Here is a 26,329-nt window from a genome sequence, read left to right as displayed (position 1 = left end):
AATCAGCGTCTTATTTATATTCACACATAAAGTGTTAGTCTGCTCTATTGACGTCATTGTATACTATAATGGCGGACGCACCTGTGAGTTCGTCCGTCTCCACGAAATTGTTGTGTCAACGAGCCAGAACATACTGCTTTTTTAATGCAGTTTTTATATGATAACCACAAGGAAACATTTTCTTTCGTTAAGTAAGTTGATTGCTAAAATATCATGTCTAAAGTTGCGACGGCCGCAACTGCTGTGGCAGTAATGGATGCTTCAAACGTGAAATCTAAAGTTTCTGTCCAGAACACATCAAATAACAACCGTTTACTTGGCTTGGCGGCCGCTACCGGTTCCTCATCGACCTCTTCAACATCTCCATCGCGACCTCGACCAATAGTGAGGTGGCGTGACATGGAACATCTGGTTGCTGGCATCAGTGGTGGAGTACTTTCGACCCTAGTTTTACACCCGTTAGATCTGGTCAAAATAAGGTTTCAAGGTAAGGCCAAAACATTGATGAAAGATCCCTTATGTTGAGTTTTTCTTTCTTTCAGTAATTTTTCTTTGCTGTGAACTATTTATTTTTGGGCATAACTACAGGGTTTTACCCCGCAGACTTTGGGAGGTCATAACTTTCAGAAAAATGAATATTTTTTAATGAAATTTTCTTTGCATATAGTGGCATAACTACAGGGTTTTACCCCACAGACTTTGGTTATGCCTATTTTTGTTTTAGTACATATCTCTTTTTGATTTTAGTATAATTAATAATGAGAATAATCACTAGAATTTCAAGAAGGCTGGAGAAAGCAAACGCTAAAATAAATAATATAATTAGTGGTATTTTAGTGTTCCACGAGGAGTAGGGAAGTTTAACGAAATGAAGTTTATACCTTCTCAATGACGATTATCAACACAAAACGAAGCATTTTCGATTTTCAACCCGGTTTATAGTCTTTGATTATTAGTTATAATCATTGTTCGTATGCCAACTATAATATCTTTAAAAAAAGTAATGAATGTTATATAATTGCCTCTTACGAAATCAAATCATGCCTAATTGGTTAGTTATCTCTATATTCGAAGAAAATTGTTCAAAGTTATAAAAAATAATGAGTAGAAAAAGAATAGCCAGCATGCAGGAAGTTCCCGATTGTTTCACTTTAGCTTTAAATCATACACTCACGTACGCATGTATTTGTATATCCATAATTTTTTTTTTATTATTATTATTATACAACTATAACTTCCTCCGTTGTAAACATTGAACATTTTTTTTCATCTTTACCTCACTTCTCGATTCTTCAGTTTCATTCATTTCACGTGTTTGAACTTCCAGAGGGTTCTTTTGAGATTTTGATTTGTAAACATTTGGTATTCATTTGTTTGAGTGAAACAAATCAAGACCAAGCTCCTACTATATAGATTAACAGGTGAAAGTACTTCCAAGTTAAACATATCTTGTAATCGCTTTGGAAAATTAAATAAAAAAAATTATTAAACATAAAGCTATAGCATTATTTATATTGTATCGTTTTATATATAATAAAATATTGGTCGAATATATGCGGTTTTTCTTGCCTAGGGAAATTCCATCTCCACCACATAAATAATCAAAAGGCGGCATAAGGCAACGTATTCGTTAAATACGCATAAGATATTGTTGAAAAACAAGTTTATATATATCCTTTATAATAATGCTATGTCTTTTATACACTTTTCGGAATTATGTATTGTATTTATAAATGTCTTTGTAAAATTTAAATGTTGCTAGAACAGCAGTCTATGAATGAGAAATTCTGGTACCTTTTGCAAGTCACCTCTCCTTCAAAATAACAGATAGTGGTTTAGATGTCTGTCATTAGTAAAGAGAAAATCGCCATGCGAATCTTTCAATTTTTAAAAAAGTTAATCGAAACCATTGTGCGTTTCCAACGTCTCAGGATTTTAGATTTTAGACATATATAGCAAAATCAATAGCCGCTGGAAACCATATAATTAATTTAATATCAAGAAGGTGACACTAAAAGAGGCTGCTCATGTTTGTAAAGCTTATCTTAAATTGCGGAAATTATGATGCCCGTGAGATAATATAACAGAAAGAGAAATGGAAAAAACCCCCATGAAAATATATTGTGAAAAAGTGACCATTTTCACTGTAGCGAATTACCGAGAAAGAAGGTATGAATATGTCTGGGTAGCATGCATGTTAAATAAAAATTCATCGGTAATTTTTTTATTTTTTTTAGCTAATACAAATTACAAAATCTGTTTCTGCGTTGTACAATAGATATGTAAGTGCCAATGAACGAAACCCTCGGCCCTTAAGTCACCCTGTATCATCTGATATATATATATATATATATATATATGATATGTGTGTGCAATGCGGGTCCTACTTTTGCGTATTTAAGTGTTTATATTTTGCTTTTCACAACGTGCCAGTTTGTTTTAAACAATAATGCTTGTACACATTTTATGAAAAATCCTGTAGGTCGCAGAATCAGATGCTTTGCGGCGTTTGTTGCGATTCTTAACACTCTTGAGTTCACCACATGGTCAAGTGTCTTTTACTATAACTTCGGGCGACGGGCCGATTAAAGTTGTGAGTGGATTTGGTTGACAGAAACTGAAAAAAGCCCGTCCACCTATATATATATATAGGCGGAAAGAAATTCATAAATTATTTTTTTACTTGAGTGTAATGGAAAATAGTTTGAAAAAACAAGTTTTAGATTCATTTATTTTTCGTTTGAGTATTAGAAAAAGGTTTTTAAAAAATCCCATGTATTGTGGTGAGAGAAACAAATTCATAAATACGGTGTTGAATATGGTTTCACTATGGAAAAAAAAGTAAAGGGCTATTTAGCTGTTGTCCTCAGTGTGCTTAAATTGCGCTGAATATCCAATAGGATTGCTCGGTTTGGCTCATTCCTGAAAGGTGTTCATTTTCGAAGACTAATTTCTTTCTCTTTATAATCGGTTCGTTGGCACAAATTTTTGTTCTCCTTATTCGTTTAATGTACATATTTTTTTTACACCTATGACACTTTTTTTTTTTTTAGTGGTGGCCGGATGTTAAAGTAAACATTAACCAGGTACTACTAAAGCAGCGCGGACCCGAACGCGCAGTCCCGCGTCCGCGCTAGCTAGTCGTGAGTGGTCGATCCTAACCCTAACCCTAAACACGTATTCATTTGCACACGCGGGTTAGGGTTAGGGTTAGGATCGACCACTCAAGACTAGCTTAGCTAGCGCGGACGCACGACTGCGCGTTCGGGTCCGCGCTGCTTTAGTAGTACCAATTAACCATATATATATATATTTGGATAGAGATAGTTAGAAACTGAAGGGAACATTTTGATTATAGTTTGGTTCTATGTATGTATAGAGCAGAGTTTGCAAATCCATATGGACCTTCAAGGTCCATGTGGATTTAAATGAAACTTTCTGGCCAGAGTTTTGGAACAGGCACCTTGAAACTTTTTTTAAGTACACAAAACACAAGGTCACTGAGATTATGATTTTGGTAGAAGACGAAAAAAATCTTGTCTTCGTTTTGGAGTATGCAACTATTGATGTTTTCGTTTTTAACTTTTCCAAATTATTTTGTCTGAGTTGTTTTAAACAGATTACTTTCTGAAGGGAAAATATCCACGTATTCAATTTTTAAAACAACTAACGAATTATAGGACTCACTGTGTATTTCATAATGTATATTTTTCTTTAAAAAGTGACCTTTTGAGTTTTGTTTTGAATTTCGACAATTCAGAACGTGTAGAGGGAATTTTTTTTTTGAAATTTCAAGTTTCATTTTGTAGATACATATGTGTGTATCAGTAAGTATATGTGCGAGCCCTTTTTTTTTTTTTTTCATAATAAGTTCCTATATAATCGTAATCTACACTATCTGAAATGTATTTGTAGAAAATTTCTTTAAAAAATCCAATTTCTCTGAATGTTATGAGGAAACAACGGCGACTTACGTGAATTTTCTGAATCTCCTCTCCCCACTCTCAGAAAAAAAAAAAACCTTTTCGTAACAAATTCTGTTATAATCGGAATCTATACCATCTGAAGCTTATTTGTAGAAAATTTCATTTAAAAATATCCATTTTTGTGAAACTTATGGGGAAACAAACCTGGTGGGGGCACACTTGTGTAGGTATGCTTCTTCTAAGAGTGGAAATACAGGGTGTGGCAAAGGAGATAGACGTTTTTGAAAAATTCACAAAATCGTTAATTTTAGCTGCAAACAAATTTTATTAGCATTTTTGAAATCAAGTGTGGAAAACAACATCCATCATGTGGTGTCTGTTTTCATTGATGCATTTCTGAAGGCGTTCTTGGAAGTTGGCCTCCACTCTCTCCAGCATTGCTCTGTTGATTTGGGTAACTTCCACGTGAATAGCTTCCTTCAAATCATCCAATGTATAGGGCTTAAGCACATACACATGTACCTTGAGGTTTCCCCACAAGAAATAATCACATCTGGGTAAATTGGGACCGAGGGGCCAAGGAATGTCAGCAAACCTGGAAATGAGGCAGTCGCCGAAGAGAGGGCAAAGAACGTCCATTGATGCTCTGGCTGTGTGGGCCGTCGCCCTATCCTGCTGAAGCCACACACGTTGAATAGGCATACGTTTTTGTCGTAATTCAGACACAAAGATGTTGTTTATCATCTCTATGTAACCCTTGGAATTCACAGTAACAGCATTTCCGTTACTGTCTTCAAAAAAGTAAGGACCAATGACGGCAGCTTTTCCAACAGCACACCAAACTGTCACTTTTGGACTGTGCAGTGGTCTTTTGTGCAGTTCTCTTGGATTTTCAAGAGCCCAATAACAACAGTTCTGTTGATACACCATGTCATTGAGATGAAAATGAGGTTGTCATTTGTCTAAAAGATTGCTTCCATCTGATGTGCAAAGTTAAGCTGCTGTGCATAGTCCCATAGTTTCAACTGTTGCCCAATGACTAATTTGTATGGGTGGAAATGCAGGCCTTCATGAAAAATATACCTTACTGATCGATTACTGATACCAAGTTCAGTGGAATGCCTCCGAGCAAAGCGATTTGAACTCTATATCAAAGTTTGTCTGATACGTTCCACAATTCCCGGGGTCCATACTGCTCATGATGATGATGAAGCAACAAGAAACCAATTGCCTCTTTAATGGAATGCATGGGAGTATGATTCATTCATATCTACAGCTGAAATTCATAATCAAAAGAATAGGAGACCCTACTGGTCTCCTATTCATTAGTGTACCTCTTGTACGAAGTGCATTCACCCAACATAAGATTGTGTTATGGGTGGGAATAGCCTGCTTTCGGTGAATGTTGAAGTGGCTCAAAACTTATGCTGAACTACTGTGACGAACTTGTTTTTCTTCACATAACTGTTATAGGCAAACACGCAATGCTCTATTGTCCACAGCATCATGGCTTCACCTCAAAGTTGCTGGCCTTGTGCATAATTACAAATTATTATTGAATGCACCTGCTTGTACATATTTTTTGTAAAAAAAAAAAATTATTTTTCAGATTTTTAATTTAATGTTCTTTGAAGTATTTATTCCTCTTTTTAACCCAGATTTTATTAACATAACAGTAAGCATTTTGCGTTCTATTTTATTTCTTAGATTTTACTATATTCATGCTGTTGAATACCCTTTTCAACATTCAAGTGAATGTCCTCTTAATTTCAGCTTTCAAATTTATTGAGCTAGCAAAAGAGGAGTACTGTTGCACAGGCCAGGCAGCGAAAGTCAGTGCATAAGGGTTTGTTGTAGGCTCCGTGTGTGAAATATAAGGTCAGCACAACATTTGAAAAAGAAGAGTGATGATGAAATGCCTGTCAGAGACAACTGAAAAGAGCTTGAAGTGGTTATAGGTAAAGAGAAATAATAACAGGAGCAGAAAAAGGATACTGCAAACTGCTAAACAGAGAATTGTAGGAGGGTAGATCCACCATGCAAATTCTTTTGGTAGTCTTTGTTGCCAGGTGTTCAGGGAAATAAGATTATCCAAAGTTTCTATATTCAGCCTCCACCAAAGGTAGCATTTTAGAAATCATAGGAGGACACCTGGGAGTCCTTCATGACCTAGGTGGAGAGTCTCTCCAAGAATGTCAGGAACAAATGGGTTGAAAAACTTGCTTAACAGGAGTTCTTCCTACTGTCCACTTACCCTGCAGTAAGCTTCCAATTATTCCAGTAACTTCTTTGAATGGTTCTGATTCAGATGGCTGCACATTCCCATGTCAGAATGCTTCAGTTACATTGTCATTTTCTATTATCATTTAATATCTATTTTCCATGCTGGTATGAGAGTTGAGTGAATCTTTTGATTATGAATTTCAGCTGTAGATATGAATGAATCATACTCCCATGCATTCCATTAAAGAGGCAATTGGTTTCTTGTTGCTTCATCATCATCATTAGCATCATTTTGTGGCCATTTTCCATGCTGGCATGGGTTGGACAGTTTGACAGGAGCTGGCAACTCAGCCAATGATAAAGAAAACCACTTGTATATCTCAGAGATTAGGAATTTTAGATTTCTTGAAAGAGAACCTGATGATACACATGAAACTGCTAATTGAAGAGAGTGGAGACATCTCATTAAGATAAGTAATGCAGTCTTGAGTTTCTGATAAATCATTTTGCCATTTGGTACTTTTCAATTTGCACACTTCAAGTAGTGCAGAACAATAAGTTGTAGCTATTTCTTCTATATTTTGGGTGAAGTAAATTATTACAGTAATATTTAGGAATGAGAATGTCAATCATCTATGAAGTCTTTTTCCAAATGAGGGTTCAACACATTCTTTATAATTATGAAACGTCTATTTGTATGCAATTTCAATTGTGAGATTGCTTTACATTATATTAGAATGACAAGCCATAAACAATGCAAATTCTCCTTCTAAAAGCTAGATACTCCATCAGTCTTTCTTTACTAAACTGTGTTGCCTTAAACAATGGAGATGTATTCTTTCAACTAGTCTTTAATAAATTCACAGTCTTTCACTTGTTAAGGTGCTGTTGTGGTTCTCAACTTCATGGTTACAGTTTCATTGCCACTGCATGGCACCTTATGCAAGTGTCTTCTATTATAGCTCCAGGCTGACCAAATCCTTGTGATTAAATTTAGTTGACAGAAACTAGAAGAAAGCTGTTGTGTAAATATGTGTGTGCGAGTGAGTGGAGATATGTGTGCATGAGAATTGTAAATGGGTGTCACCATCATAGATTGATATCCTTTATTTCCAATCTTTGTGTGGCTGTAGGGAAATATTACTTGTCTTGGAAGCAGGCGAGAGTTGACAACAGGAAAGGCATCCTGTTATAGGAAATCTATCTACCATGACACATTCCATCTGATCCATGCAGGCATGGAAAAGGGGGACATTATAGTGTTGATGGTGATCTCTTTTGAACTGTTGTTTGTATTTTTTACTCTTGACACTAAGAACTAGAGGAATTGAAAATTTTAAATTTTGTTAGATATGATGCACAATGTACAAGTATTGTAATAATTAGTGAGTGACAATTAATTGTCCGAAACACCCGAATATATAAAGAAACTGTATGAAACCTGTGGCACACTTGTAATGAAGTTTGTTGTGCATTTACATGTATAAACTTTTGAGTCATTTGAGTCCCTTTTCCATACTGCATGGTTGGACAGTTTCTTGTGGCCCAAGTCAGCTACTGCTTTCTTTGACAAATCAGAGATGGAATCTCACTTTAACATTCCACTTTTGTATAGTTTCTACAGTTGGTTACCATTCCTATTACCAGCCATTCTTGCAGATTGTATTAGGTGCATTTTATTGTGACCCTGGCATTAGTAAGAGGTTGCCATGGCTTTTTTGTTGCTAAAATGTCTTTTCTATTTTGTTTGCATTTCATGGTGGCAACAACACTGGAGGGGCTGCCCTGTTCCCTGTATGATTTAGAGAGTCCTCTTTACTCTCTGCTGTCTCTTTTCTTTCAAGGCAAACATGGTTGAGAGCTTGACAAGAAAGAGAGTGAAAAAGGAGAGTATAAATATGAGCATTCTGATGTGTGAGTGTAAAAACAGTGTGATGGAATGAAGGGGAGAAACCAAAGGCTACGTATAGGTTTTTAGTAGAAGCTTGAAGTAAGAAAAAAAAAAGAAACAAAAAAAAATGCAGGTTGAGCTTATTTTGAGGGTAGTAAAAAATGTGTCATGGTAAGAGAGAAAGCAAATGATGAATATCAACAGAGGTGGTTGATTACTAAATTGGTTGGGGAAGAGGTAATATAAGAGTGAAAGCTTCACTGGTTGTTAGTGGGGTAAATAGGATGGATTGAGTACAACAGATAAGATGTCAACCTTTTTTAAACAGGTGTGATACAGTAAGTGGTTACAGGAGAAAGGCTAATGAATATACTGGAGTATACTGAGTCATAAGCTCAGTAATACATACATACACACACACACATATATATATATATATATATATATATATATATATATATATATATATATATATATATATAGGCCGAAGCCTGCACCAGACATCTGTGACTCTCATGGCATGATTTTAACAGCTGGATGGCCTTCCTAATACCGACTACTCAGCAGAGTGGACTTCATGCTTTTTATGATGCACAAGTACAGGCGAGATGAGTAGTGCATTTTATGTGGTACAAGCACAAGCGAGGTCAGTTTTGTCAAGGTTTTTACAACTGGTTGCCCTTCCGAACACCAACCACTTTACAGTCATCTCTTTTTTAAAGTTCATATTCTTGAGGCTAGTCTTCACTAATTTATCCCATGTCTCTCCAGGTTTCCCTTTTCCACAGCTTCCACCCGCTTCAAGTATTTCACTTCTGGTGGTGAAAAACACTTGTGGTAGTGTCACATAAAAGTACTTGTGTGGTGCCATGTAAAAGTGCCTGTGCAGTGCCACATAAAAGCACCCAGCACACTCTAAAGTGGTTGGCATTAAGAAGGGCATCTAGCTGTAGGAACCATGCCAAATCAGACAAGTCTGGTGCAGCTTACCAGCTCCAAACTGTCCAATCCATGCCAGCATGGACAACGGATGTTAAATGATGATGATGATGATAACTGACATCCTTCAATGTTAGCTGCGATTCGGATTGCTAAAGTTAAAAGTTGAACTCTAATACATATAATTTCAATTATAGGTAAAAAGGGAATTAAAAATGAGGGGGTACCTGAGGGTAAGAGGGATGTAAGTGATGACTATCTATTATTATGGTAGGAGGATATAATTAATCTAAATCATAAGGGGAAAGAAAGAGAAAAAGATGTCTTGTAATTCTGAAAACATGGAATTAAACCTAAGAGATTAAAATTGATGCCTGTTTTCTAATGCAGTCTTCTCTCTTACATAATACATCTGATTCTTCTTATATCATGCTTTTCTCTTAGCTCATTTGTTCTTCATTTTTCATGCACACTTACATGACTTGTTTTGTAGTTGTTATATTAGGAATATGACATTAGTTCTATTTTTTCCTCATATAAAGTTAAACTGTATTCCATCCAAGTTAATTCTGTTCCTCATCAAATGTGCAATAACACTGTAAATTTCATGACGTTGTCCAATAATTTGAAACCTCTAGTTAACTCTCTCTAGTACATCTCTTGCTCTTTGTAGCAGTTGATGATTATAGTTACACTCGTCAGTGGGTATGACACCACCCTGTACTGCCTGATTGACTATTTGGGTAACTAGCACATGCTTTCTTTCACCAGATATTTAAGTAACTTTAATCGAAAGACAAGCTGCTTTCCCTACTTTGCAGCCATACTGCTGTCAGCTTTAATTGCTGGTCCTTCTGTTGGGTCTATACGGGGGTAAGGTCAGTCTCTCTCTCTCTCTCTCTCTCTCTCTCTCTCTCTTTTGCATTTTCCATATTCAACAGCCTCTTGTAGTAAGTGGCATTTCAATACTTCTTTCTTTTTGACATCAGTAAATAAGTGTGCCATCATCATTCCATACACTGTTCTCCCCAACTACACCCTGATTCTTTCTAGTACACTGTTTTGCAATCTGGAACATGTTATACTGCTGATCCATATATTGCAGAGATGTACAAAGTTTTCTACCTGCTCTTCTCTTGCTTAAATATACAGCTATGATATAATCAATAGCTAGGTCAGTGACCCTCAAAGCTTACCAACTTGTTCAAAAAACTTAAAATATTTCAGATAAATTATTTTATTCCAATAATTGTTTATTTTTTTTAGTTATTCAGAACATCATCATCATCGCTTAACATCCGTTTTCCATTCTGGCATGAGTTGGACGGTTTGACTGGGGTCTGGCAAGCCAGGAGGCTACACCAGGCTTCAATCTGATCTGACAGTATTTCTACAGCTGGGTGCCCTTCCTAATGCCAACCACTCTGAGAGTGTAGTGGGTGCTTTTTTACATGCCACCGGTACACGAGCCAGACAGTGTGAGGAGGCTGGCATCGACCATGTTTGGATGGTGCTTTTTACGTGCCACCGGCATGGGAGCCAATCGGGGTGAGGTGGCTGGCATCGATCATATTCAGATGGTGCTTTTTACGTGCCATTGGCATGGAGAGCCAGTCAGGCAGCACTGGCAACGACTGATGCATGAATGGTGTTTATTGCATACCACCAGCATGGGAGCCAGTCAGGTGGCACTGGCATTAGCCATAACTACAATTTCCATTTGATTGTGGTTTGATTTGATTTTGATGTACTTGATTCAATAGGGTCTCCTCAAGCGAATTAAAAAAAAAAATTGTGTGCATAGAAAGTATTCTTGTATCTCTTTCTTTTGTTATTGTTTTTGTCTGTTCAAATCTATACTAATTACCTGTAACTTTTAGTTACGTCTCGATAGACAACCAAACAGGGGTCTTTTTTTAAGTAATGACTCAACTACCAGAAATCAAAGCCAAACAACCCTCAAACCATACCTTACTATCTTAAAGGGAAGAGGGTATATGTATCTAAGGTATTATAGTTTTGGATACATAATTTCTTAAACAAGAGATTAGATGATCATTTCTAGAGTACCTTGTGATCATAGGTATACTCATTCAGGGGTGAATTGGTGAACAACAGTAACATCAGCAGATCACTAATATGTAGAAAGAAAGAATCATCATTTGAGATTACCAAGGTAGTTGATTGATGCAGGTTTTGTGTTCAGATTCTGATGGATCAATTTTGTCCATCTTTCCAGAGTTGATGAAATAAGTACCATATTATCATTCAATTATCTATGATCTGGAAAGATTTAGAAATCAAACAAATGTCAGTAATGTTTAAGAAATTCTTTGCATATGTGAAGATCTTGATAACTTTTTCATTTTGAGGCCATATTGAATTTAAAGGGAATGGTTGGAATTGTTAAGGATGTGGCATGTGTGAATTCAAAGACCACATCTTCTGCATTGTCACAATGTTTCTTTAACTGCCATGTAAGTAATTTATGTGGTATGCCTATGACTTTGTCATATTTCTGTTTCATGTTACAGAAATTTCTCAGCAAGAGGCCATGTTTATTGTAAATAAATATTTAAACTCATACCTATATTCTTTATCGTTGGTTGTTTACAATATATTTTGTTGGAATGAATGGAGAAGGATAGAGAAAAATGCATTGCTGTATTCTCAATTCTCTTTTAGAACACACTTTGATCTAAGGTAAGAATATACTATATCATCTGTTAATATTGCTCCTTATTTAGTGGCAATACATTTGACAAAATATGAATAAACAAACTCTAGCAAGAAAATATCTTGTGAAGATTGTTTTCGTCCAAATTTCATTCATTGAATGAGGTCATTGACGTCATAAAAAGAGAACAACAAAACACAAACACTTACTATATAGACTGACATGAGTCTAAGTAGCATATCTACCTCTTCATACTGGCAGTTGTTTTTTTGTTCTCTTTCACTTTCTTATTGCTTCTTTCTCTTTTGTTTTTACTCTTCAGTAGTTTTTACTCTTCTGCCTCTTTATACTGGTAGATATTTTTATCCCTCTCATTCTCTTATTCTATCTCTTTCTCTTTTGTTTTCTTGCCGTTTTGAACGCTGAGACAGTAAGAATGCTATATTGGATATTTTTAAAACATAAGCAGTGTTTAGTAATTCATTGTACAGAATTTGCCAATCAATGTTTTCAGGAAATAAACAGTCCTGTAAATATGTCTTTTTTTTTTTTTTTTAAATGTATTCATACTAGCAATCTTGTTTATTGGCTCCCGACCCAATATGATGCTTTTGTTATGTTTAACTTGAAATTTCAGGAAGAGTTTGTAACTGCTCTGATAAGCTCTGCTTCAGTGGACCATTTTCAGCCATATTCATCCTATCTTCATTCATAGATGCTATATTGAATTAGTTGAATGATCAAGTCAAAATTTCATTTATTTAACATATTGGCTTGATTTTGAATAGACAGAGGATGGAAATCTGATATTATGTCTTTATATGTGGTTGGCTTAAAACTGAAACAAGGACATATGGCTTACCTTTTGTTTTATGTCAATTCAGTTGATTGTTCTTTCTTCCTCACCTCCCTTACTCTATCTCATAAAAAAAAAGACTGACTTTTTGTTGTGCCAAATGAAATGTTGTACCTCATGGTACATGTCAAGGGTTGGTAAATGTTTGGTTTGAGAATTTGGTAACTGTTAACTTGGTTATGCATTGTTCTTACTATATTTCCAGTACACCATCAGATTTCTATTTATAGATGTAATTTTTTTCTTGGAAATGTTTGTTATAATTAGCAAAATGCATAAGGAACTCTATAATTTTATATCATTGATTAATTAATGTGCTAAACTATTTCGAGACCTCAAGCAAGGTACTTGTCTAAATCTACCTGGTATACAGTTCCAATATTTTTCAGTATTATCAAATTTAATGCTTGTCTTCCTCTGTTGTGGGTAGGATATGTAAGAGTATCTATATCCAATTTAATTACGTTCTGATCTAATTACATTGACCTAGTTCTCCCAGATGGTTTATTGTACACATTTGCACTTTGCTTTTCTTAAATGCTAGTTTATTCAGTGCGTCATATTTAATTGCAGTCCCTCTTTTCAATTATTTATGCTTCACAAGTATATATTATCATATTTCTGGTGTCTGCATCGCTCAGTTTGTCTGTCTTTGTTTGCAGAATTCACATTTTGCTTTTGAAGAACTATGTGATGGATAAGTTATTAAGAGAGAGAGAGAGAGAGAGAGATCTTGTTATTACTGTAAAAATTAGAATTAAATATTGGATTCTATGAATCTTTTGGGTATTCACCATTCGGACACCTAATTTCATTTGTGTATTTCTGAATTGTATTTACCAAGGTATTGTAAACACCAGGTTGTTTACAAAACTTTGATATTCTCTTTTTTCATAGTTTTAAGTACAAAGGGATCTGAAAAAAGAGCTGTGGGTAATAAATGTGGTCACTGAATGTACTTTTAACTCTGTTAAATAGCAGCGACCTATTTTACAAAACTAGTATGTATATGCATATATTTTAATAATTAAAATATAAGACAGAAATAGGGAAACAAGTGTAAATATTTATGAGTAATATTTGTTTTCTAAGTAAATCTGTATTAACCACTTTTTATAAAATTATTCTAATTATAATGAATTTCTTCCATTGGAGTAGAATAACATTTTTCAATATACTTACCTGTTTACCTGGAAAATAGAAAATATTAGGATAAAAGTGATTGTGTATTCATCTGAAGCTTTGATATATACCATAGCAAAATTTATTCAGAGAAATGTTTGCTAACTTAATTATGCAAATTAATTTAGCCTTTTCATTTAAGAGTTATTTTTATAAGAAATGAAGAAGTGTTAGCTAACTGAACTTGATGGCATTTTGATTTTATAGTTGTAAGTAGCATTTTACTTACACTGTTAATGTTTTTGAAATTAAGGCTGTGAATTCAGTATATAAAATTTTCAAGTCTGACTCTATAGATTATGATAATATACATCGCCAATGCGAAGACAGAACTTACGAAATTAAAAAAGATATAAATGTATTTCGTTTTTGGATTTTTTTCCCAAGATTCTTTATGTGAATTTGTGTATTGAAGCATATTCTATTGTGTCTGGAGAGAGTCATTCTCTTTTAGTGCTTTATAATTTAACACTCACCGGTAAAATTTCTACTCATTTACTTATTTATTTTTCTAAAATTTTCGTTGCGTCTTGCAACCTTTCAATAGTTTCAGACCTGTTTCAAACATTAACTGTTTTCCTCTGCTTCTGTCACTACTGTAGTCCTATCTGCCAATATTTTTTTAGCTTTTGGTATACAGATATTGAAGTTGAATATCAACAGCATCAATCTCATCAACCAGATGGAACCTAGAAAGGTCATAAGCATTGCCCCTCCTTCTACACTTATAAAAAGAAACTATTGAATTGCTGATAGGTATCTCATCACTTGTTTTGATATCTCTGTTTTCTTTGATAAGTTTCTAATTAATGCAGCTTTGGAACTGAACTAGCTGATTTTTGCTTATTTATCATTGATATTATTCCCTGTCTTGTTATTTTGTGGATGTTTTGAGTTTATATCTTGTTTTTATTTTATTTAATGCTAAAATGTAGTATTCAGATCTGTTTAATAGCTTTCCTCTGTCCATGATGTCATGACCTCAGTTAAATTTTATAATTCAATGATTCCCAAAGTTTTATTGGTTGCTTTCACAACTGCTTTACAGTTTTACAGAGGTGTGTGGCTTAGTGGTTGGGTGTTTGATAGCAAAACACTTCATTTCACATTGCTCCAGTCCACCTAGCTGGCAAAAATGAGTATTTCTGTGACAGTTCGGCATCTCATCAAGGGTAGGGATATATATATATATATATATATATATATATATATATATATATCACAGATGATGATGATGAATTCAGGCAATTGGCTTGGGAAGGACCTTTGAAAAGTTTTTTTCTAAAATTTGGACCCCTTACCATTAAGCATATAAACCTACTTGACTCCATTCACATGTGATTGCCATGCACAATTTGTGGTATGGCGAGACAAAGATAGAAATAATGAGATACTGTAATGATGCAACATTACCAGTATTGAGGCTTTTCTGCCCCTGGGAGCTCCTCTATGCTGCTGACCTTGCACTAATTGCGGAGTCACTATCAGAACTAGAGAGGTTTCAAGTGTGGAAGCAAGGTCTAGAATTGAAGGGCCTTAGAGTCAACCTAGCTAAAATCAAAATCCTAATAAGTAGGAAGGTAGATAAAACACAAACCCCTTCAGGTAGATGGCCCTGCTCAGTATGTAGAAAAGGAGTAGGTAGTAACTCTATAAGATGTACCCGGTGCAAGCTATGGACACATAAGAGGTGCAGCAATATCAAAGGCAGGTTAACTAGTTAGTTAGTTTTTGTATGTGGCAGATGTTCAGGTGCAATAAAGACTGTAAACAAACAGGAAACAACTATCTCATTCCAGGGTGAAAAACTAGAGGTAGTCGATAGCTTCCGCTATCTGGGCAACCAAGTTAGTAGTGGGGGTGGGTGCGCTGAAAGTGTAGCTGCTAGAATAAGAATAGCCTGGGCAAAGTTTAGAGAGCTCTTACCTCTGCTGGCGACAAAGGGACTCTCACTCAGAGTAAAAGGCAGACTGTATGACGCATGTGTACGAACAGCCATGCTACATGGCAGTGAAACATGGGCTGTAACTGCTGAGGACATGCGTAAGCTCGCAAGGAATGAAGCCAGTATGCTCCGTTGGATGTGTAATGTCAATGTGAATACCCGTCAGAGTGTAAGTATCTTGAGAGAAAAGCTGAACATTAGAAGCATCGGTTGTGGCATGCAAGAGAGACGATTGCGCTGGTATGGACATGTGGTGAGAATGGATGAGGATAGCTGCGTGAAAAAGTGCCACACCCTAACAGTTGAGGGAACCCGTGGAAGAGGTAGGCCCAGGAAGACCTGGGCTGAGGTGGTGAGGCAAGACCTTCGTACATTGGGCCTCGCTGAGGCGATGACTACTGACCGAGACCTTTGGAGGTGTGCTGTGCGTGAGAAGACCCGGCAAGCCAAGTGAGATTGTTGCCAGTGCCCCTGGACTGGCTCTTGTGCGAGTGGCACATAAGATGCACCATTTTGAGCGTGGCCGTTGCCAGTACCGCCTGACTGGCCTTCGTATGATTTTCGAGCGAGATCTTTGCCAGTGCCCCTGGACTGGCTTGTGCGGGTGGCACATAAAAGACACCATTTCGAGCGTGGCAGTTGCCAGTACCGCCTGACTGGCCTTCATAGGATTTTCGAGCGAGATCGTTGCCAGTGCCCCTGGACTGGCTTGTGCGGGTGGCACATAAAAGACACCATTTCGAGCATCTCCGTTGCCAGTACTGCCTGACTGGGCCTCATGCGGGTGACACGTAAAAGCACCTACTACACTCTCTGAGTGGTTGGCGTTAGGAAGGGCATCCAGCTGTAGAAACTCTGCCAAATTTAGATTGGAGCCTGGTGTTGCCATCCGGTTTCACCAGTCCTCAGTCAAATCGTCCAACCCATGCTAGCATGGAAAGCGGACGTTAAACGATGATGATGATGATATAGTAGGGATGGGCAAGACACTTGGTTCAAAGGAAAGATGATAGGGTCCCCAAACAGCAGTTCTGTAGTCAGCATTGAAACAATGAACACTCTGTAGGTCTTCCCCTTTTATGTTACAAGGATAAGCTTAAGGTTAACTTCAAGCATTGTAACATTGATCTTGACTCTTGGAAAGACTTTGCTGAAAAGCGAAATGGATGGAGAATGTTTGACTAGTTTAAAACTGAATAAACAAAAACATTGTGACCAACTTAGGGTGAATCTTAAGAAGCACCAAGAAGAACCCACTCCAGATGATTTTCTTTATGGTGATTGTGCATTTGTAGCTTGCAGCAAAACTGGGCTTGCTTCCGAGTAGAAAGCATAAATCATCTCAAGATTGTCAGTCAGTACCATAAAATGTCTCATACATTTTACTCAAGATCAAGATAAAGATACCAAGTTGTGGAATCCTCATCTGTTGTTCATTATGGAGTCCTTATATATGTTTTATATATATATATATATATATATATACATATACACACACTTTATTAAAAGCAGCAGAAATATCACAAAAACTGTTACTCAGCATTTCACATTCTCATTCGTCGGACAGTTTTTTTACATTCTGTTTATCAATAAGCAAGATATATTCTCCATGACAAAACGCAGTGAGTAGCTTGTTCTCCAGTTTGAATGTGCACCAAGCATATTCGGATTGACTACATTGCAATTTCACTTATCACTGCTTAGTGCTCCCCTCCGTAAGTTGATTTTGTTTTGCCCGCTTTCACTTGGTAATGCTTTTATCTTTAATCAATGATTCAACTCAGCTTAAGATATGCCGGTGTAAATAGGATTCTGTCGCATTAACATCTTTTTAGTGGGACATTATTGCTGAAAGTGAAGTGCAGTGACTACAGCCAACAATGAAAAAGGATCACCATCAGTTTGCCAAATATCTATTTCAACTGAATAGGTATTGGCAAATTAATATATCAATCTATTGGTACAGACAAATTTTGCTAGGGTTGGAAAGAGTAAGTTAAATTGACTTCTAGTCACTTACTGTTGTTTCTTTTATCCATTTTGGAAAGATGGAAAAGTGTCAAATCTCACACTGATTTATTGTGCTCTATAAATAAGCACTATATGGACAGAATGTACAGATGAAATTGAATATGGAAAACCGTTTAGTGTGGCTCTGTAAACTTGGCAATCTGAAACTGGAATATTGATCACATTTTGAGTTAAATTTATTTTTTACTTTCTTTAGGAAAAACAAAGCTAGAAAAACAGTTACTAATTTGAGATTTATTTGATTTCTTTTTCTCATTTGAGCACTTTTATTAACTTTATTACAATAATAAAGTTCATGTACAGTAGTTGTAATTAAAGAAGACATGTCTTTCAGTCTTGTAACTTTTCCTTGTCTGCATAATATTATAAAATCTATTTTGATGGCATTGAAGATTGTTAGCACATGTAATGGATTAGAAACCACAACAAACCCCAACTGTCAGGCAATTAGGAAATAAAATATCTGAACTTATAGAGTTGTTTTTTTTGAGTATAGTTAACTTGTTGGTTGTCAACCTCTTGTTTTCTTCATTTTTTTCTTTTAATTTCATATAACATGGAATTTAAGAACAGAAAATTGTAGTTTAATATGTTGGAATGGCTTCTCATTATAAAAATATTTTCAATAGTTTTTGCTGCAGTAAAACATATCATTTGACAACTAGCTTGCTATTCTAATGTAAAATGAAAAGTTACTCTGATGAAATAAGTGATTGCTTCAGTTAATTATTACTGCGAGTACTGTTAAGTTTTCTGTGATCCCAGTGTTTCTACTTTTAGGTTGTTACTGTTGCCCTCACATTGACTTCTGTTGGCTGATGGAAAATGTTGTGAAAGTGCTCTTTCATTTGTGTTTGAAAATACATTGGCACTCTTATCTTAAATCAAGTAAAGACCTACTGAAACAGCTTACAGTAATGGGATATTTAGTTCAACTTATAGAAGAAAAAATTCTTTTCCTTCTTGTTTTTTAAGTGGTAAATAAAGTAAATAAAGTGTTTCCATGAGTCAAAATTTACTTTCAGAATTGAAATATAATTTTACTTGCTAAAATTTTTTCTAATTTTAGTTTGAATTATTTTTTAGATCCTCACTCCTATTCTAGTTGAAATGTTTTCATAAAACATTTCAGTTTTATCAATTGGAAATTTTAAACTGAAAGAAAAAAAATGACACTTAAATCAAATCACCTATATTGTTGCTTCCCAACCATGTGGTCTTGGGTTCAGTCACACTGCTCATTGTGTGGCACCTTCTATTGTAGCCCAGGGCCGACCAAAGCTTTGTGAATAGATTTGGTACAAAGAAACTAAAAGAAGCCTTTTGTGTGCTTGTACTTCTTTGTTTTAATATTGTGGCATTTGCAGATGAATGTCATTCATTTCCAATATTTTGCGAAAATGTCTGGATATGGGCAAATATTACCTTGCTTGGTAACTGAGGGCTGGCAACAGGAAGTGTACCTGGCCATATAAAATTTGCCTCAATAAACTCTGTCCAACTCTTGTTAGCTTGGAAAAATAGATATTAAAACAATGATGTTGATGATGATGAATGTTACATGAAATTTCTCTTACTGTGGTAAATTTTCTTCTTTTTCTGCATGTCTGCGTTTGATGAATTTCTTTTTCAACCGTATGTGTGAGAACTTAAAACTTCAGGAACTCACTTAGGATATGCTTAGATCCTTTATCTTCATACAAAGCCTTACAGCAACTGAAGATAGAGAAATTCAAGCAAGGATTCTCTCAAAAATGGAGCAAGCGAACTAAGACTTAACCCTACAGACCATTGTAGAAGAATGTCAAACAATGGTAAACATGAAGTGAAAAAAATTCAAGAGAAAGATTCCGCAAAAATATAGTTGTGTCAACCCAGAAAGTACAACCAAAAAAGTGCCAGGCTCCGATCTATTTTACGGATGTGAAGGCCTACACTTCAGAATCAAGTGTCTGTTTAAAAATTGAAAATGCTATAGTTGTCAGAAACTTGGTCACGAGTTCACACTGCAGGACAAAATTAGAAAGGTTGAACGCAAAAAGTTCTAGGTTGCTGTTTCAATTTTTTATTGTTATAACACTGTTACAGTGTATTCTTTATCATCAACAGTATCAACCAAACTATGCTATTGGAGGCATAAGGATATAATGGCTATTTTAAAATTTGATCACTGATGTAGCTTTTAAAAATTTACCAAGTATGGAAGGAGCATAGTAATTGAACTATTTTTTTTCTTAAGACTAGAACTTAATTGTTGATAGATCTTAATTCCAGAACTTTTTATAAGAAAATGTTTTAAGCTTTTCAAGTATACTGTGATCCTTCTTCATAATCTGATATTTATTTGACATTTGATTCACTGTATTTAAATTTGATATTCAGGTGACAGTTTAGTATTGTTTAAGTTATACAATAGGTGTAGGTATTGCTGCTTGCTTCACAACCTTGTGGTTCTGGGTATGGTTTGTGTGTGCTATTTTGGGCAAGTGTCTTCTACTATAAACTCAAATTGTCCAATATCTTTGTTAAATTGAAATTGCAGAAGCCTCTTGTATGTGATTATGTTTACATTTGTTTTAAAACAAGCAATCTGTTGTGTCTCTTCAGACAGTGTTTCAGCACACTGAAACCACTGAAATAAAAACAGGATTTGATATGTATGACTAAACCATCGAAGGTTGTGCGCTAGCATGGTCACAGTTTAATAACTGAAACCAGAATATAAAAAAAAAGAAAAAAAATCTATTAAATGTTGATTGTCTTTCTGTCTTATACATTTAGTACAAATTATGTAGATTTAGATTAGACCATGGGTGCAATATTTTTTCTGTTCACTATATGACACTAATTGATATGTAGTGTCTGTTGGAGCTGGTTGTGAAGTGATCACGTTTATTAAAATGTGTTGTAAGACAAAGGACTGAACCATCTCATCTGACATTTGTAACAACTGTGAACTATAACCTTATTATTTGTTCTTCGTCTATAGTTTACATTGGTTTACTTTCTTATCTACCCTATACTACCATCCCAACAATTTTTGACCCAACATAACCGATCACTAGCAACTTGAGTTGACTCAGTTGACAGAATGCTATCATCAAGGAGCTTACTATCACCAATGCTGCAACTGTCCATGACTTAGTTGCTTAGCTAGGTGAACCAAGCCAACAGAAGCTATCTATAATTAAGTTATTACTTGGATATTTACAGCTAGGTATAATTATATAATGCTTAACTGCTGCAATTAGAAGGTGTGCTATATAGATCGTGCATTTTTAATTTAGCGAATTTTAAGAGATTTCGAAATTTCTGCATTAAGTTTTTTTCATAATACTATGTTATTTTGTTATTGTATAAAAATAAAAAAATTAGAAGAAAAGTATTCATTGTCTCATGCAAACCAGTTTTTTTTCTTATTTTATGTTTAACCAATGCATTTAATAATTTCTTTTTCTATTCATATGTACTTCGTCTATTTCTCAAATTAGTCCAGTTACTAATTTTCCCTCTTCTGTTGTACAATTTTCTTCCAATTTTTAAGATTTTTATTGCTTCTAACCTTTTAAATGAGTTTGTATTTTTGGCAGTAGAATCCCCCTCCCCCCCCTCAACAAACAATTTATTGCTGCCAGTTTATGTTAATCTTTTTATGATATATCCTATTCAGACATATTGCATGTCTATATAAGGCCTCATGAACATGTAAATAATGATAGGTTTAATATAATTTTATTTTTGCTTATGACTGGTGCATGATAAATATTTGTAAAATTTAGTCAAGGTATAAAAGAATAATAACACCTTTCAGATTTGTGCCTTTAGGTCCATTATTCTTTTTAAGGTGTATTCTATCTAAATTTACAATAGGTTTGCTTTCTTGTCTGTTTATCCTCATTATTTAGAATGGCTCTTTGCTCTTAACATAAAAAATTATTTGTGAAATTGAAATTACTGGAAGTTCACCAAACTATTATGTTTGCTACTGCTGCTTGTGTTCTACACCTGTGTATATAAACCAGCAAAAACCTGTACATAAAGTAAAATACTATTTTTACATGAATAGAGCATAATTATCCAAGTAACAATATCTTTAATCAATATGCATATCTGATAGATTCCCTATTGATTTTGCTATCAATTTTTTATGTACTTTAAGTGAATCTTCTCTACAGATTCATTGTGTAATGAGATTCTTTAATAGCTATTGTATAATGGTGGGTTGTTTTCTTTCTGCTTTTCATAGAAGAGAAATTAGCATGCAATAGACTTTTTACTGAAATACCTGTTAAGTTACTCAGACTTAGAATGTTGAACTAATAATTGCAGTTTTATCTTGTTAACCTGTTTAATATAGTAACCAATACCATTCCCCTCTGACCTAAAATATCCCTTTCGTATCCTTTAAAATGGATGACTGCTGTGTTAGGACAATATAGCTGCAATATACCTATGATGTCCATGTCTAGACAAGCTGATTACTTCCATAACATAGGTCTACATAACAATGTTGTTTCTAAACATAAGTTGAAAGCTGAGGCAATGGAGAGAAGTTCCAGCTAGATCTTGTAAACAGAATCTCCACATGGTTTGAATATACAACAAATCTCTGATATCCAAATGGCTGAAAATTGTCAGCAGAAGGCACCAGAAACCATGGCCTAGATGTGGCACAGTCACCTTAGAGGGCAATAAGTTAATGGTTAAAACCCTTGCCTAAGGGAAGTTTCTTCTCTAAAGACCTGCTGTTCAGCTCTTTTGAGATTTTCTTGTCACTGTTCAAGCAGAATTGATTAGGTTAGTCAACTAGAATGATGATGATAATAATAAGCATCACTATCTGTATGGAGTGATGATTTACAGCTTATTAGCAACTCATGTTTTCTTGTTTGTTGCTTATGCAACAAGCAAGGAAAAACATCTTAAGCAAATATGCTTTGATTCCTAAAGATATTTTTGTTTATGTGAAAATACAGTTGTACTAATACACACTATTCAAGAGAAAAGCTAGCTTTTTTTTTTTTTAACTCGTTAATGTTTTACTGTAATAAAGTTAAAAGTATGGCCATAAGACTGTGTCGCACATAATATTATTGACAATAATTGAAAAAAAATTATTACTGTGACTTTTTAAAAAAATGCATTCCCAGTTTTATTCATTTGAATTATGTCATTAATGCTGTTGAGAAAAGAATATCATTACACTCCATCCCTTTCTCACTTTTAAATCTGAAGCTGCTTATATAAGAAATCCTCTACCTCAGCAACTGGGGTTTTCACAGTCAGTTCCATTTCTTCAGTAAACACCATTTCAATGGTCTTTAGGTATTGAGAGAAACAAAATCACTACTTCCTGATTCTGCTTCTTTCCTAGAAAATCTCCAGCCCCACTTTTTATTTATTTATTTATTTAAATAAACTTTATTGATAAAGGAAAGAACTAATTTCTTTTTTGTTGTTGTCATTTACAAAATATTTGAGTGATTGCCTTCATTATCTGTCCTTATTTACATATGTATAAAGAGAAACTATTAAAATCTTTAGCCTGCAGAATGTCTGTTGACCTTAGTCTTGCTCTAGCACAATAGAACGGAAATATTTTTGTAATTTTAATCCTATTTGTAAGCCAATTGAAATTTTTTAAATTTTTTTTATATATATAGCATAGTTAGGAGGAAGTGTTGTGCCTGTAACCATGGCCAGCTATCTGAGACTGGTGAGAATAACGTAGTTTATTTTATAATCATGTATAAGCATGCAAGTGTACAGGTACATGCCTTAATGTTTCTTAAAGCACTTTTATATTATTTTACAGATTTATTTGTTTTAATCTCATTAAAAGTTATTTATGAAAATCTAATTGTCTGCTTGGTGCAGTGTAATCATTAGTCATCACTGATTGGAATACTTTTGATCATAAGTCTTAGGAGTGTGATTCGTGACATCTTAGCAAATATCACGAATCACACTCCTAAGACTTATGATCAAAAGTATTCCAGCCCCGACCATCCCATTTATTTTCAGACATAGTATAATTACAATTCTATTTGCTAATATGACTCCCTCCTTTTTTATGATCGTAGAGTGTAATTTGAGGGAGACTTGATTGCTAATTCTATCTGGATGCATGGCTGTACAGGCTCTTGTTGGTTTCTTTTCTTGATTGGGGACCCTTAGAAAACATAGCAAATCAAGCAGATGGCTGAGATGAGTTCTGTCTTTGGTAAAAAGAAAATGAGTTTTACTTCTAAAAATATTTGCATTCATACTGAAATAATTTTGGCATTGTGTTGACAAAATTAGTTGGAATAGAGACATTAGTGTGAGAACTTCTATCACGGACTATGCCCGCAGAACTTTATTTCATTGTTGGAAGGTCATAAAACACTGTTTCATTATGGCCTATTTCATATAGCCTTGTTTTCTGGTTATGGCACCTCAAAACATCTGGTTGTATTGGAACCTAATGTTGCTCTTAAATTTCCGAATCACATTATAAAAACTAGGCCAATGACATTTTAGTAGACATAATTACATTTGAAATAGCTTTTTAAGAAATTAGTTGAAAATTTCTCAAAAAGAAACAATCTACTGATTATAGTTTAGACTAGTTAGTGCTCTCACTGCCTACAGATAGGTGAACTTATTTTGGGGAGGTGTGTGGCTGGGAAAATAATTCTCTACAACTATCAAAGGCATTGATGTTGTCTTGGGCAGTAAAATCCTGGACCAGATGACTAGTTTTGTAGTTTGTAGTTTAGCATTGAAATTCCATGAAGTTAGACTTTATTCTTTCTGGTGTCAATAAAATAGCTACCAGTAATTTAAGGTTTATTTAATTGGTTTTCTCACAAAGGTTGAATAAAATCAATATTACATAAATACCAAAGAGTAGTTGGTTGAAACAGAAGAGCACCTAACTACTTAGATTCTGCCAATGAGATATCTTATGTGATTACTTAGCCTGTTACAAACAGCAGTCAAATTGCACTCAGCTTTTCTCTTTTTAGAAAAATGGAAAAAATAGGGTAAAAATATTGGTAAAGAATGGGATGATCATAGGTGTTGTATCTTGCTGAAAGGAGGGGCTCTTAGTAATGAAGAGCAAGTCAAATAAGAGTATGCAAAACTTTATAAGCAACACAGCAATATATGTAGGTGAGTGAGATATTCCCCTGGCTAGAACATATTCTTCCCTTTTATAATAGCATGCTTTCAATAGCTCATTGTTTGGTTTAGCTCATTTTCCACTGCATTATTAAATGCTCAATCTCCCCCCCCCCAAAAAAAAATGTTCAAATTTGTAGGACAAGTAAACTCCTTTCATTCAAAAACAGGCAGCAGTTTTATTGGTATGCTTTTTTTTTTTCAATACTTAGGACTCTGAGTTGGAATATCTTTGGTCATAGATTTGCCCATTCAGGGTTAACCTGGGCCTGAACAACAGAAACCTTTTATTGTGTTTAAATCTTCCCGGATTTCTTTCATCCCTTATACTTTGATGCTCTTTAGAATAAGTAACAGTCATTTATATTACTTGATTCAGTTGGCTGTAAGCTCCTCTAAAATAATTGAGCTTGTTTGTAGTTGTGTAAAATAAATAAAATAAATATATATTTCTTTTAAAATAGGCACATGATTAATTTTCCACTTTATGTAAATTCTGTCTTTTCATGTCATTGATGTTTACTTTTATTTTGTATTTCAGTCAATGAAGGCACTGGTGTTACTGCCCGTCCAAATTATAACTCTTTCATACATGCTGTACGGTCAATTGTGTGTTCCCAAGGATTCACTGGACTTTATCAAGGGGTTTCAGCAAACTGTTTAGGGGCTGGCATGGCCTGGGGAATATACTTCTTTGTGTAAGTACAACACACCTATTGTATTTTCTTTTAGTATTTGTTTTATGTCCATTTTGCTATGTAGCATAAGTTGGATGGGAATATATTTTGTTGAAATTATGAAGAAAAATGTAATATTATTATTGTGAGTTTAACTTTTTGTTAGACATTAATTAGCTTGGACAATAGATATAACTTACAACTAGTCAAGCTATTCCAAATATGGTAATGTATTTGACAGAGGAAAATATGGCTACAATTCAGTTAATGTGCGAGCCTATTTCGGTATAGAAATGCGGAGAAAGTGCATATTATATATATGAATAAACATAGTGTTTGTGTGTGTGTGTGTGTGTGTATCATTGTTTAATATCTGTCTTATACACACACTTAGACACACACGCACACACATGTATGCATGTATGTATATGCATTGTCACTTTCTGGGGTCTCAGGTGGTTTTGGGTTTTTCAGCATCAGTCCCCTTCCTATTTGACCGTGTAGGGATTGATCAAGTCCCTGCTTGCATTCCAGCAGCAGAAAAGTACTGGTTTGCCCTCTTTATCCAAAGCCACCTAGAAGCTTTGTCTATAGCTTCAATGATGAATTTATTGCTCTCCTCTTTTCTGTACCAGTAATTATAAACACTATTAGATCCTTGCAGAGTGAAGACCCAAGAAAATCTCATGTCTACTAGGATTGTTGGGGTTTTGTGGAGTGTTCACTCTGCAACAGACCTACCAACCCCTGGTTTCTGCTCTTCTATACTAACTTCTGGTATTTGGCAAGCCTCCTCTCCATGTGTTCTTCTCAAG

At 34.9% G+C, this 26,329-nt stretch overlaps 1 protein-coding gene across 3 annotated transcripts in view; it reads left to right on the top strand.

Moving 5' to 3' along the window:
- The first annotated feature begins 46 nt into the window (after positions 1-46).
- LOC106878287 (solute carrier family 25 member 32) overlaps positions 47-26,329 on the top strand; it is a 103,588-nt gene continuing 77,305 nt past the window's right edge. For all 3 annotated transcript variants that reach the window (XM_014927464.3, XM_014927465.3, XM_052966606.2), the window contains exons 1-2: positions 47-487; positions 25,379-25,535. In XM_014927464.3, coding sequence (XP_014782950.1) covers positions 214-487; positions 25,379-25,535 — 431 coding nt within the window. In that variant the 5' untranslated portion in view covers positions 47-213. The remainder of the gene's footprint in view (positions 488-25,378; positions 25,536-26,329) is intronic.

The sequence above is a fragment of the Octopus bimaculoides genome, chromosome 3, assembly GCF_046866305.1.
Source record: "Octopus bimaculoides isolate indiv1 chromosome 3, ASM4686630v1, whole genome shotgun sequence".
Lineage (NCBI taxonomy): Eukaryota > Metazoa > Mollusca > Cephalopoda > Octopoda > Octopodidae > Octopus > Octopus bimaculoides.
This window is presented reverse-complemented; position numbering and strand designations above follow the sequence as displayed.